The 13,722-nt window shown below is 38.9% G+C and overlaps 1 protein-coding gene across 1 annotated transcript in view; it reads left to right on the plus strand.

The window, feature by feature from the left end:
* The window catches only part of syne1a (spectrin repeat containing, nuclear envelope 1a), a 202,842-nt gene that overhangs the window by 138,198 nt on the left and 50,922 nt on the right, over positions 1-13,722 (plus strand). Inside the window, 11 exon segments of the mRNA XM_053488825.1 lie at positions 526-691; positions 791-946; positions 1,126-1,278; positions 2,453-2,635; positions 2,716-2,853; positions 2,996-3,181; positions 5,264-5,386; positions 5,513-5,695; positions 5,784-5,927; positions 8,209-8,412; positions 11,002-11,142. Of these exon segments, the coding sequence (XP_053344800.1) occupies positions 526-691; positions 791-946; positions 1,126-1,278; positions 2,453-2,635; positions 2,716-2,853; positions 2,996-3,181; positions 5,264-5,386; positions 5,513-5,695; positions 5,784-5,927; positions 8,209-8,412; positions 11,002-11,142 (1,777 nt within the window).

Here is a 13,722-nt window from a genome sequence, read left to right on the forward strand (position 1 = left end):
ATGTTGGAATAAAGAAATGCAGGACAAACTGGTTAAAGGAAACAGATTATGCAGTTTCGTAATATCTACAAAAATTAACATTTAACAAATGCACCGATGGCAGGGTTCGTCAGGTTCGAAAATCAACAACCTAGGGCATTAACCGCCTGAGCCACCAGTCCCACATCTTACGTTTAATGTATTCTTGTAAAAAATAGTTCACATTAAAGCTGGCTTTGGTTTTATCCAAACTTTCATCTAGAAGTTTTTTATAATCAAACTTGCTGGCAGCACACCAGGTGATGTATCCTCAGTCGTCTTATTATCCGCGTGAAACGTGCCGTTATCACACACAGCCGGGTATTCGTGCTGTGATTATGGAAAGCCATTAGGGTCAAACTTTGAGGATCATATGATTAATTTGTGTTTAAAAAAAATAGTAATGCGTTAAAATTTCTTAATGAATCACATGCATTAATGCGTTAATATCGACAGCCCTATTTTTTATACATCGCAGTTACGCTCTTGTGTATCTTTCAATTCCAGCCTGCTACAGAAAGTGTGTGTGAGCCGGCAGCAGGTGCAGGTGGAGCTGCTGGAGCGAGAGGAGGTGGAGAGGGAGCTGGGGCTGGTTAAAGGCTGGATCCAGGACACACAGGGCTTGTTACTCAGCCCTTCAGCCGACCTGGAAACCCTGCTCTCTGACCTGGAGGTAAAGTGGGATTGAAGCACCACGTTGTTCCTGTCCGTCCTAATTACGGGATGTATTACCGCCTCCTGATTGAACCTCTCGTTTTTTTGCGTGTGCTAGACGGCTCATGGCGGTGTTCAGTCTCAGAGGCAGGCTTTGGAGCAGATTGCGGATCGCCAGCAGATGAAATACAAAGACCTCCACGCCGCCGTTCCCTCTGAGATCAGCACCCAGCTGGCACAGGTCACCCTGGCGCTGGGCTCTGCCGAGGACCAGGTACGTGTCGAGTCAGATTCACGATTCACAAGCTCCACCCACTACTTGCTTTCTCTCATCACATGCATACCTTGTATTATGTATAGAATTGGATTTTTTTTTTTTTTTTTTAAATAGCCATGAAATAGTTTAATGATTCAGGAATACAGGAAGGTCCAGTGTTTTCTTTCAAACTCCAGGTGCAGAGCCGAGAGAGAGAAGTGCAGCACAGCAGAGACGTTAAAGAAGACTTTACCGCCAGACTGAAGGACATCTCGGACAAAGTCAGCACCATCTCCGTGAAACTGAAGCAGAAGAGTGTGGATGTAGAAGAGGCCAAAGGGGAGACAGAGGTACTGCGCTGACTCTCACATACACACACACACACACACACACACACACACACACACCTTCTTTAACTTTTAGTTATTATATGCATCTTTTTTATCAGTCGTTCATTTTAAGGTTCAGATTCATGGAAAATTAAATCGATTTACTTCCTGCATTCTAAAGTTTTGGTTTAAACAGGATCTGATTTCAGCTTTTTGACTTGTAATCGATTCATCTGCAGGAAGTGATCAAATTACCTTTTTTACGCTTTTAACTGACCTTAGTATAACTCAGAAACAACACTTAAAAACTGTTTCTTTTCAAGTTACCTTGAACAAATTAAGAAACATGAATCTGAATCAGTAGAGTTCGCTTTTTAACAGAACTTGGTGGAAGTGATAAAGCAGTTTTCCGAGTTTACATCCTAAACTTAAGAAATTGGAATCTGAATCAGTACAGATTGCTTTTTAAGAGATCTTGGTGTTAGCGAGGACACAGTTTGACTCTGAATCAGTAGTGTTCGGTTTTAGGTGTCATGGATCGTAGTGAGAAAATGATTTGATTATCACTTGGTGATGGAACAATTAGAATCTGACTCAGTCTTTACTGATTCATCCAAGTTTACATTCAACTAACCTGATCAAGATGAGAAGACGTTTCAGCTCTAAATCAGTAGAGTTCGGTTTTTAGTAAACTTGATCATAGTGAAAAACGGAATAATCTGAAACAGTAGAATTTGGTTTCAAGTGAACTTGACCTTAGTCAGAAAACGATTCAACTCTTTTCAAAAGAAATCAATTGGATTGAGAAAACAATTAAAACTCTGAATCAGTAGTTTTGTTTTCAGTTGGAAGTGAGAAATGATTTGAATCCGAATCAGAAGAGTTTGGCTTTAAGTGAATTTGATTATCGTGAGAAAACAATTTTACTCTGAATCAATAGTTTGATTTTCATAAGTCAAATATTCATAATGATATTTTTAATCATTGATATTGATATTTCTAAAAGAAGTCAATTGGAGTAAGAAACCTATTCAACTCTGAAACAGTAACCTTGAACTAAAAAACCGAATCCACCCTGATTTGAGACAGAACTAAACCCTGCCTGTGTAAAACCGTCCCGTTACTCTAAATCTCCTTGAGAGAGAACAATTACTATGTACGGTATAATCATTTCATGGTGCTCATTTCTTCTCAGACTCTGCGTGAGGAGCTGGAGGACTGCTCTCACGCTCTCTCCGAGCTGGACGTGGCCATGCAGGAGTTCGGGGAGCAGAACCCGCTCCTGGCCCGACAGCTGGGCGCCACCCTGAGCAAACTGACCGAGCTCCACTCCCAGACCAGCAGACTCGCCGAGGGAAGGAGCACGCGGCTTAAGAAGGTGAATACGCCGAGATGCGTCTTAGACGGGAAACTGAAACCATGCGGCCTTCTGACCCCTGATCGATCTTCTCGTTCCAGGCTGAGCAGCATTTCGAGGAGTTTAACCGGAGACTGACCCTGGTTCTGAACTGGACAGAAAAAGCGGAGACTCTGGTTTCCGCTAACATTGTGTGGAGCCCCGCCTCTATGATGCAGGAGCAAATCAGAACTCATCAGGTATAAAGGATCTGATTGAGAATGTTACCAGTATTGTGAGATAATACATCATGATCTCAGTAGATCCTATCGTCCAGCCCCGAGGGCTATTAATACTGTTGCCCCGATACCATGTGCTCTGTCTCTCGCCCATGCGGTGCAGGCGCTGCTGCGGGAGTGGCGCAGGCTGCAGGGTGAGATGGAGGCGGTGAAGGAGAGAGTGGGGCTGTTGGGAGAGGTGATGCACACCCACGCTCTTCACCAGCAGGTGGCAGAGCTGAGCCGTCACGCCGAAGAGCTGCAGCAACGCGCCAAAACTCGCCTGCTGAATCTGCAGGACGCTGCAAAGGTACAGTAACACTGCACACGGTGTGTGTGTGTGTGTGTGTGTGTACACACTTTCATTTTTATTACATGCATTTAAATTAAACATTCATTATATAAAAAGTTGAATTATTTTGTGTCTTTTTTTTTTTTTTTTTGTATTTAATCATGACTGTAATGCTTTAAAATTATTGGCACCCTAAAGGGGAAAAAAATATTCTTCTTATAAACTGTGATACACAGTGAAGCGTCAGTATATATGTTGGATATACATTGTGTGTGTGTGTGTGTGTGTGTGTTTGTATAGCAGTAAGTCCAGAACAGAGCCCTCTCCAAATAAGCTCTCTCCGGTGTCGCTGACCATTTATTTATGATACAATCCTGCCCTCTAGTGGTGATATTTATACCCTACATGTCATCCTAATCTTTTCTTCCCAGGTTGGATAACATTCTGTAAAGATCAGGACAAACCATATGGACTTGTTTATCTAAAAATCATTCTCACACATTTTATGCTGAAACATCGTTAGCTTATTAATGGATAGTTTTGGGATTTTTAAAGCTGTTTTTGATGTGTCCATGTGGACGTGAGAGTAAGTTGTTGTCTTTCTGCAATATTTCACAGCGCGTCTGGGGCTCGAATAAAGTGTGACTCTGAGCTAATTCGAGTCGGTATCAGTAAAGGTTGCATTTTGATTTTATTTATTTGTTGTTATCTCCGTATTTATGTGTCAAGTTGTAGTGACAGAGTTTACCTTGTCTGAATCTGTCTTTAGAGTCTAAGTGTGTGTGTGTGTGTGTGTGTGAGACGTAATGTATCAGTATTCGATCCGCACACACAACCTGGCACAGGTTTTAAGGCAGGATGCCCTTTTGGGAATTGAACCCAGGCTTTCCGCAACCTACATACCGCCAAGCGCCCAGAGCTGCCATGATAATAAAGATTATTATTAGAGATGTTTCCTTCCCTTCATATTAAACAATTTCATCTTAATCCTACACTGTAACGCCCTGGTTTTGGTAAATGATTCTCAAGACACCTGGAGGATAATTGACCCACTTACACACGTCTCAGGAGAGCAGTTTCCTGTTAAACGTGCTGAACGTGTTGGGGTGGGGGGGAGGGGGGGGTTAGGGGGGGGGGGGTGTGGGTCAATGATGGGACGTTTAAAGACCAAGTTTCACTCACTGTCTTCTAGTTCTTCTTCTTAAGATTATCTGATCTGTTGTCACGGGGGGATTATAAATGTCAGACCTTTTTTAATATAAAAAAAGAATAATAATAACAATTAAAGTTGACCCACCGGGTTTTATTAAAAAGCTGTCATGAGTATAACTCAACTGTGCCTGTACTGGAAAACTCTAGTTTGTATTATCTAGTTTTATCTAGCTTTTATATTTTTTGCTGGATTTTGTTGATTTTAATGAATTTCTTAAAACTTTCATATTCTTTATAAAGTAAACAAAGGTCTTTAAGCGCACCCAAAGTGTGTGTGTGTGTGTGTGTGTGGGGGGGGGGGGGTTCCGGGGGGGGGGAAACTGGTTTTGAAAATCAGGCTTAATGGTGCAATAATAGAAATTCTACATACATTAATTAAATCCGGTTAAACGAGTGCTTTACTAAATAAATAAATAAAATATCTGTAACTGTAACAATCATGTTTTAATATGTTGTAGTGTAATTACAATGATTATTAGTCTATTATTAGTATATTATTTAGGAATTAAGCAAGAAGTATTTAATTTTCTCAATTGTGCATTTTTTTAATGTACTCATTGGTTCTTATTTAATATTGATATTTCTGTTATTATTATTATTATTATTTATTTATTTATTTATTTACCCCACCAGTGTTTTCTGTTGTTGTATAATTTGTTTAAGTTATAACGAGAGAGTTTGTGGATTGTGTGAATTTCATGCACTGCAATTAAAAAATAATAATTATAAGGGATGTTCAAGTCAAACCGGGACTTGCAGGGAAAGTTCGGTGAACTTCAATCTATTTTCAAAACACATGACTAATGAAGTATGATTGAGAAAGGTCTTTCTATCAATGCTTTCATTCCATCCGAGCATGAAAGCGAGGTACGTTTTTGCTCGTTCCAGGACCTGAGCCGGCTGGAGAGCGAGGTGAAGAGCCTCCACCGTGCTATAGAGAGAGTTCAGGAGACGCTGGCCTCGCCGGAGCTGGCTCGCCTCAGCCTCAGAGAACAGCTGCTCCAGAGACAGGTGAGAGTCTTAGACCAGCGTGGGGCGAATGTGGCTGCAAAATGGTCATGTGACCTCAGGGTCAGGGCAGAGACCTTGGGAGAGGCACTAAGGTCATCAGAATGATGATGTATGTTTGACACGCAGCACCTGCTGACGGAAATGGAGGGCTTTAAGGTGCAGGTGCAGGCCGTACAGAAGTGCATGAGCGCTCTGCAGCTGCCCGAGGACGCCGTGGCCAAGTTACCCCTGTGTGCCACTGCGCAGAGTCTACAGCAGGACAGCAGCCACCTCCAGCACACCACCATCCAGCAGTGCAATATACTGCAGGTGATGTACTGTACACACACACACACACACACACACTGCGCACAGTCCGAGTGCATTCTGTTTGTGATTACTAATCTCGTGTTCCCAGGAGGCCGTGGTGCAGTACGAGCAGTACGAACAGGAAGTGAAGAACCTTCAGAAGATGATCGAGGAAGCGCAGCGGGTTATTCAGGACCGACCCGTCGCTACGGGCAACATCCACGAGCTTCAGACGCAGATTCAGCACCATGAGGTGAGTCATGAGACCCGGATTCTGCACTACAGCTCTCGCTTTATCGCTCCGTACACGCGCTTTATACTGTACGTGACCCGAGTGTTAGTCACCCCGAGAACCCGGACTCGTACTTAAACACAGTCTCAGTAAACTGACATTTGTATTCAGACCATCAGAGTTCTCCTTACCGTTCTTAATGGTGGCGCTGGATCAGGAAACATGGTCCATTCTGCTAATAGGAGAGAGACTCGAATACATCCAGGTGTGTACTTTAAATCCACAGAAAGCCAGCTGTTGGGAAAACCATGTTGTTTTACTTATTTAATAAATGCAATCAAATATGATAAATATATAATATGATAAGTAAAATACAAATAAAACACTTAAATATATATAAATCTTATTAAACCAATAGGACAAAAATACAAATAAAATCAAATCTGAAATAATACACATCTAATTGTAAAATAAGAGGATGAATACAAATAAAAAATCTGACAAATACATGAATCTAATTAAAATAATGTGATAAATACATATAATAAATCTAAAACATATATAAATTTAATTAAAGTAAAAGGATAAATACTTTTAAATAAAACTTTTAAATTAAATTTCAATAAAATGAAATCTAAAAAATATATATATGTAATTAAAATAACGGAATAAAGAATATAAATGAAATAAAGTCTAAAAATATATATAAATCTAATTAATTTGGCAGAATAATTAAAATACACATAAAATATATTCTGAAAAATATACAAATCTAATTAAAGTAATATAATAAAAATACAAATAAAATAAAATCTAAAAAATATATAAATACATTTAAAATACAAAATATGAACAATACAAAAATAACTAATCTGAAAAATATGTAAATCTAATTAAAAAAAAGGAATAACTCAAATACAAATAAAATAAAACCGGAAAAAAATGTATAAATTTAATAAAAATGATAGTATAATCATATATAAAAAATGAAAAATATATGTTTATTTAAAATTAAATTAATCTAGTAATAAATATAAATCTGATTAAAATAACAGAATAAAAAACAGAACAATAGGTAAATCTGAACAAAACAACAAAAAGGAATCTTATTAAGATAATAGGATAATACAAATTAAATATTATATAAAATGTTTTGTTGAATGTTAGTTAAATTAATATTAATTCAAATATAATTAAAAAAGTTACAATAAAAAAATAAACATATTAAAGATTTATAAAATCTTACATATATAAACCTTAAAAAATTTACAAAATAATAAATAAATTAATAAATAATCAAATGTTTGTGGGGTAAAGAAATTGGAATTTTATGTTTCTGAAGAATCAATGCAAAACTTTTTTCTTTTATCTTTTACTTTTTTTTTCTTTTTCCTTAGATGTTTAACTGTTTGAAGTCATCCCCACCGCCATAACACCCCCCCCCTCCCCAAGACAAACCAAATAAATAAACAAAAACACAGACTAATTAAATAAAATCTACCGTGGACAGTAGAGGGTGCACAAACATTTGCACTGTGTGTAGTTAAAACGACAACCATGACATTTTCTGGCATGTCACAGCTCTGTGTGTGTGTGAGTGTGTGTGTGTGTGTGTGCGCACACAGAGGAGGAGGGGTCCCTCATGAGGAATGTGTAATCTGAGCTCTCTTCCTTCCTCTCACTTGCTGTGTGTGTGTGTGTGTGTGTGTGTGTGTGTGGTGGAGCTGCTTGTGATTGGTGCGGAGGAAGGAAGGAAATCACAGACGGGCAGCTCAGTCCCTCCTCTCTCTCTCTCTCTCTCTCTCTCTCTCTCTCTCTCTCTGAGGTCATTTCCTGTGCCGGCTTTTCCTCTTTGTGTGAATGTGTGTGTGTGGCTGATTGTAGAGGAAGTCCTGCCTCGCTCTCCAGATTTTTTTCCTCCTTACGTCTCCCTCCTCCTCCGTTTTTTTTCCCTCATTGGTTCACAGCTTCGCCATTCACTCAGACTTCTTCTCCGGGCCTTGGTAACGGTCCCGCCCCGGGCGCGCTCTGATTGGTTGGGAATTCACAATCGAACAGTCGCAGGATTGCTGGGTGTTTTTTCCTTACAGCCAGCAGAGACAGAGAGATAGAGAGATAGAGCGATAGAGAGAGAAACATGAATGTGTTGCGTGTTTAGGTCCACTCCCTGCTCTTCAGGTTTAACTCTGTGGTTTTAGCTCCATGCCGGATTCGCTCGTGCTCGGGATTAAAAGCCGGCCTTGTGTAAGAGCCGAGAAGGCGTCTAACGGGATGTAATGTAGAGTCGTGCGTGATGTGACAGGAGCTGGCCCAGAAGATAAAAGGTTACCAGGAGCAGATCGCAGCCCTGAACTCGAAGTGTAAGATGCTGACGGTGAAGGCCAAGCACGCCACCATGCTGCTGACGGTCAGCGAGGTAGGGGGGCTCTCGGACGGCCTGGAGGAGCTGGAGGATGAGGAGGAGGAGATGACCAAACACCCCGCAGCACACCCCTCGGTCGTCATGGTGAGTCACTTACACACTTACAGATGCACACACACACACACACACATGCACACACGCTGGGTCTGATGCATGAGCGTTCAGAATCAGGTTCATTCTTTTTATGAATTCCAGGCCCGTGGAGTTAGTTAGGGAGTTTGTGATTTAGTTTTTATTATTTTTGTCTCAGAGGTGGCCCTCATATCCCATCGTTACCAAATGTATTTCACTTTTAAATAATGTCAAAAGCTCAATCATGCATTACAGTCATTACAGATCGATTGGATCCTGAGTGTAGAAGGAAACCTGACGTGACATTTGGTATATAACGCTCCAAGTGTGTTTCATGAGGTTATAAAGAAATGCTGTTTATCGTAACGACACAGAGCTCAAACGTGTTGTTTATGCCGTATAACACAGATACAGATGCATGGGAATTATTTCATCATAGTGACACAGAGTAAATCAGAACAACTCAGTAACTTACAGATGCAACACTGACATACAGCTGATAGTTATACAGTGCTGGTCCAAAGTTCAGATTTATTTTCTACTTTTCTAGAGCAATACTGGATTTTATTCAAAACTATACATTAACAAATATAAATAATAAATAACAGTAACAAACAGTTGCTATTTTAAGACACCAAAGTCAGCTGTTCTGGAATAGTTCGGTAGCAAAACCCATCAAGGTCCATGATGAAACTGTCTCTCATGAAGACCTTCCCAGGAAATCAAGAACAAAACTGAGCTCTGCTGCAGAGGAGACGTTCATGGCAGAATGATGTATAAACTACTCACAAGAACACATATTACATTTGTAGATGTTAAAATGACATGTACATTATCTTATACTTATGGTTGTCATAGTGACATGTTTCTTTGATATTTGTGCATGTCATTACAACGCAAACCTTATATAATGACATGTACCTTATACCTAACGATGTCATGATGACATGTTCCTCATACTTATAACAGTGTCATGATGACATGTTCCTCATATTTATGGATGTCATGATACAGTATGAACCTCATATTTATGGATGTCATGATGACATGAACCTTATACTTATAGATGACATGAAACTCATAACAATGTGTCATGATGACATGACTTTTAAACTTATGGATGTCATGGTGACATAATACTCATTCTTATGGACGTCATGATGGCATGAACCTTATACTTATTGGTGTCTTGATATGTTCCTCATTCTTATGGACGTCATGATGGCATGAACCTTATACTTATATACAGTATGACATGACCCTCATAATTATGAGTGTTATGATGACATGTTGACATGACCCTCATAATTATAGATGTCTTGATGACATGTTTTTAATACTTATGGATGTCATGAACCTCTTATTTATGGGTGTCATGATGACGTGTTCTTCATACTTACGGCTGTCATGACGTCATGAACCTTTTACTTACGGATGTCATGATGACATGAACCTCAACCTTATGGGTGTCATGATGACATGTTCCTCATACTCATGGCTGTCATGACGTCATGAACCTTTTACTTGCGGATGTCGTGATGAAATGTTCCTCATACTTACGGATGTCCTGATGATTAATTGCAAAAATAAAAGGGTTTCTTTTATGCTTTGTCATTTTTGTTTTTACTATGGATTAAAGATTAAGGTTATAATACACTGTATATCCCTGTATTGTACTACCTTACAAAAAGATTAGGCCTGAAACCTTGGTAATCTAACGCACGTCTGCTCGGAACAGCTTTTTATATTATGCGCGACTATTAACAAAATGTATAAAAGAATAGTGCACATGGCAGCTATTGACCTTTTTTTCAGTGTCCTTCCGTCATTAAGGGTTCGTTCTCCTCCTTCCTGTACCCAAAACTCGCTTGTACTGCAGTTCTGCTCTTCACTAGCGACTCGGGAAACTTTGAATCTTGCCCCGGGTGAGCCATTGCCCTGCGATTGCGTCACTGAATCGCTGTGGGACAGAAAGTTCCCAATTAACTGCCAGAAAGGAGCTAACTGCAGTTCTGCTCTGCTTTTTGCTCAACACATTCCTTCTGACCCAGTCAGACTGTGTGTGTGTGTGTGTGTGTGTTTGAGAGGCCGCTGCTGCTGCTGCTTGAGCAGAAGACATTGTTAGCGCAGTGGATCTATTTTTAGTCCGACAGCTCAGGGCTCAAGTCTCATCCAATTGAGTGCGAGAATGTGTTTTGTATCCGGCCCTACATGGAAGCTGTCCCGGGTTCAGACTGGGTGAGGGTTCCAGGAAGGTTTACTGGTTCTCTGACTTAGAGAACGGATCTGAATTATACTGTACCTGGGGCTGGTTCAGGCTTATGCATCATTATAACATTTATTATACGAGTTTAGTAGCTGGTTCAGCTGTTTTAATTTTGCGGTGTGTGAGACATGATGCATATTTTCAAAATAGTCACATCCTTTGTGCTGTAAATAAACCTACACTCTGGTTCTTTTTCTGTTAACTTCCTTTTTACTGCCTCGTCAGCTTATTTACTGATTCGGGAATTAACTCGCAAACCGCAAATCCCACTCTTTTCCTTTTCCCCACTCTTGTCTGTCTCTGTCTCTCTCGTCACGTCCCGTGCGATGGGGTAGATGACCGCGGGCAGATGTCACACTCTCCTGTCTCCTGTGACGGAGGAGTCGGGTGAGGAGGGCACCAACAGTGAGGTCTCCTCCCCTCCGGCCTGCAGATCCCCCTCACCCGGGCCTAACGCTGACGTCTCCCTTAACCAGGTACCTCCCATTGACCTTCCCCTAATCACCTCATTCACTCTAATTCGAATTTACCTTCTCGATTTCCCTACTTGCAAAATTATTGGCACCCACACAAATAACAAATGGACAGCACCGAGCTTCGCATGGAGGGTGGATCTTACACCACATATATAAAATAAACTTTTTTTTTTTTTTTATCAAAAAATTAATTAATTAATTAATATTATTAATTCTACTCTATACTTTTTAAAGGAAAAAGGAAAACTGACATACGTACATACAGTTAGTTTGTCGTAATTACATAACTGATGCTTATATGCTGTATGACATAATGACGTGAAACTGATACTTGTCTTTACGTATACAGTACAAGTTACAGTTACAACTTCTATAGGTTATAATGACAATAATTTATACTTATAGACATTTTATGTAGGAAATGATCATATAAAATATGTCATAATGGCATACAGAACATCCAGAATTTTAGAAAATGAAGAAAGAGGATAAGAAAGACAGTATTTGATAAAAGATGATTTAATAACTCTCACTGACTAGAACAAGAGGAAGAAGAATTTATACAGATCATAATTGTATACTACTGATACAGTATGTGCATGCTTAGATTCTGGATAATGACTCATAACTCCTAAACATCATAATGGCATGTAAGTGATCAGAAGGCTGTGCCGCCGCTGACCCTGCACTCTGACCTCAGCTTCCTAACAAGCTGCGATATGTAAAGAAAAGAATTTCAATGTGTATGTGACAACTAAAGAGTGTCTTCTTTTACTTGTTGTCTTTCTTCTTCTACATAACATACAGTAGATTTCAAAACCACACAACTTATTCTTATACATCTTAATTTCACATAACTTAATAATGGATAAATATGAATCATAAGGACACAATCTGCATAATAACACACACTGTACATAACATAATATATCTAATCAATCATAGCTTATAGCTGCCATCATGTCACACAACTTCAACTAATATACTGTATAAAGTATGTTAAAATGACGCATTGAGTGCCTCCCGCCATTCTGCTGACTCGTATCTAACACATTCCTTCTATGCACCGCCCCCGAGCTGATAAAAACATACCACAGAGGCGCTAGTCGGACCTTAGGGTGTAGTGATGTCTGAAATTACAGCCGTATAATGGAAAGCTTTTTTATTTTTTTTTTGTATGAATTCATGTCATTGTATATGTTCTTCATGTAGCTCGCGTCCTGCTTGATTTCCATTACTTTGGATTTTTTTTTTTTATCTCTGGTTTATCTATGTACATATGTACATTTAATTTCAAAATTACTGAGCTTTATATTGTTTATTTTATTTTATTTTACTGGCATTATTTGACAAATTAGTTAATGTTAACAAACTTTAGCATTAATGCTATACATGTTCTTTAGGAACACCACCCAAGTACTGACTAATGTTAAAATAAATAATAAAACCAATAATGTAATTTAGTCAGGGAGTTAACATAAAGTGAACAAGGAACTATATACACATAACTTGGTTACTACTGTAAGTTTTTTTAGAGGTGGGAGGTAACTGAGTATATGTACTGTACTTTGTTACTGTACTTAAGTGCATATTTCACATATCTGTATTTTACTCGAGTAGTTATAGTAGTATAGGACACTTTTGTTTACTTTTACTCCGCTTTAAAGTACAGCAAATATCTGTACTTTTACTTCACTCCCTTTCTGCATGGTGTTGCGTTACCCAACGAAAGTGGTGTGTGGTACAGCAATATTTCTATCTAACAATTTTCTATTGTTAATAGGATAAACCCAAGGAAAAGAATGCAAATACAGATGACACAAAATATTACTAATTTCCAACACTATACTCATATTGTCATGTATAAAAACAACCAAAACATTTAGAAAAGGCATGTAAATTAAGGAAAATATGTAATAAAGAGACATTAAACATCACTGAACCTTAAGTTAGGATTCCTCTTGGCACCGACTGCTTTGAAAACCAAACTCAAAGTGGCTCCGTTTTCTTCTTGCTACCGTCCTTGATAACATTCTTGCACAAACTCCCCCAAAAAAAACATAAAAAATATGTAAACTTGTTTCACTTGGCTTTCCACTGACATTTTGAACGGCTCCCAGACAAACGCGCAAGTTAGCCGGCACTCGGTTCAGCTACTGTAGGTTCGTATGTTGAGAATGCTTCACATGCCATCGCTAGTTACTTGCAAAATTTTAGTTCTTAAGGCAAAAACTCTCGAGGAGGGGCGCTCGGCGTAGGCCGAGGTACCAATGTTTTTGAAATGATCTGACTACCTGCTGACTATTATGCGTATTATTGTTTGATACACAGCTAATAACGTTAAACGTGTTTGAAATCAAAAGTGTACTGTAGCTAGTTTACACTACTGGTCCTAGTTACTGATAGAAAATAATTTAAAAGAAAAAAAAACAAGACTAAATAGTAATTATAGCAACTAGAAGCTACAGCTGACTGGTAACAAGTTATTGTTAGTATAAATATTTGTATTGGAAAAATGAGAATTTTTTTGTGCATTTTTTTTTTGTTGTTGTAAAAGCTTCTAACTAGCATGTAGGTAAA

Source organism: Clarias gariepinus, chromosome 27 (genome assembly GCF_024256425.1).
Source record: "Clarias gariepinus isolate MV-2021 ecotype Netherlands chromosome 27, CGAR_prim_01v2, whole genome shotgun sequence".
NCBI classification, from domain to species: domain Eukaryota; kingdom Metazoa; phylum Chordata; class Actinopteri; order Siluriformes; family Clariidae; genus Clarias; species Clarias gariepinus.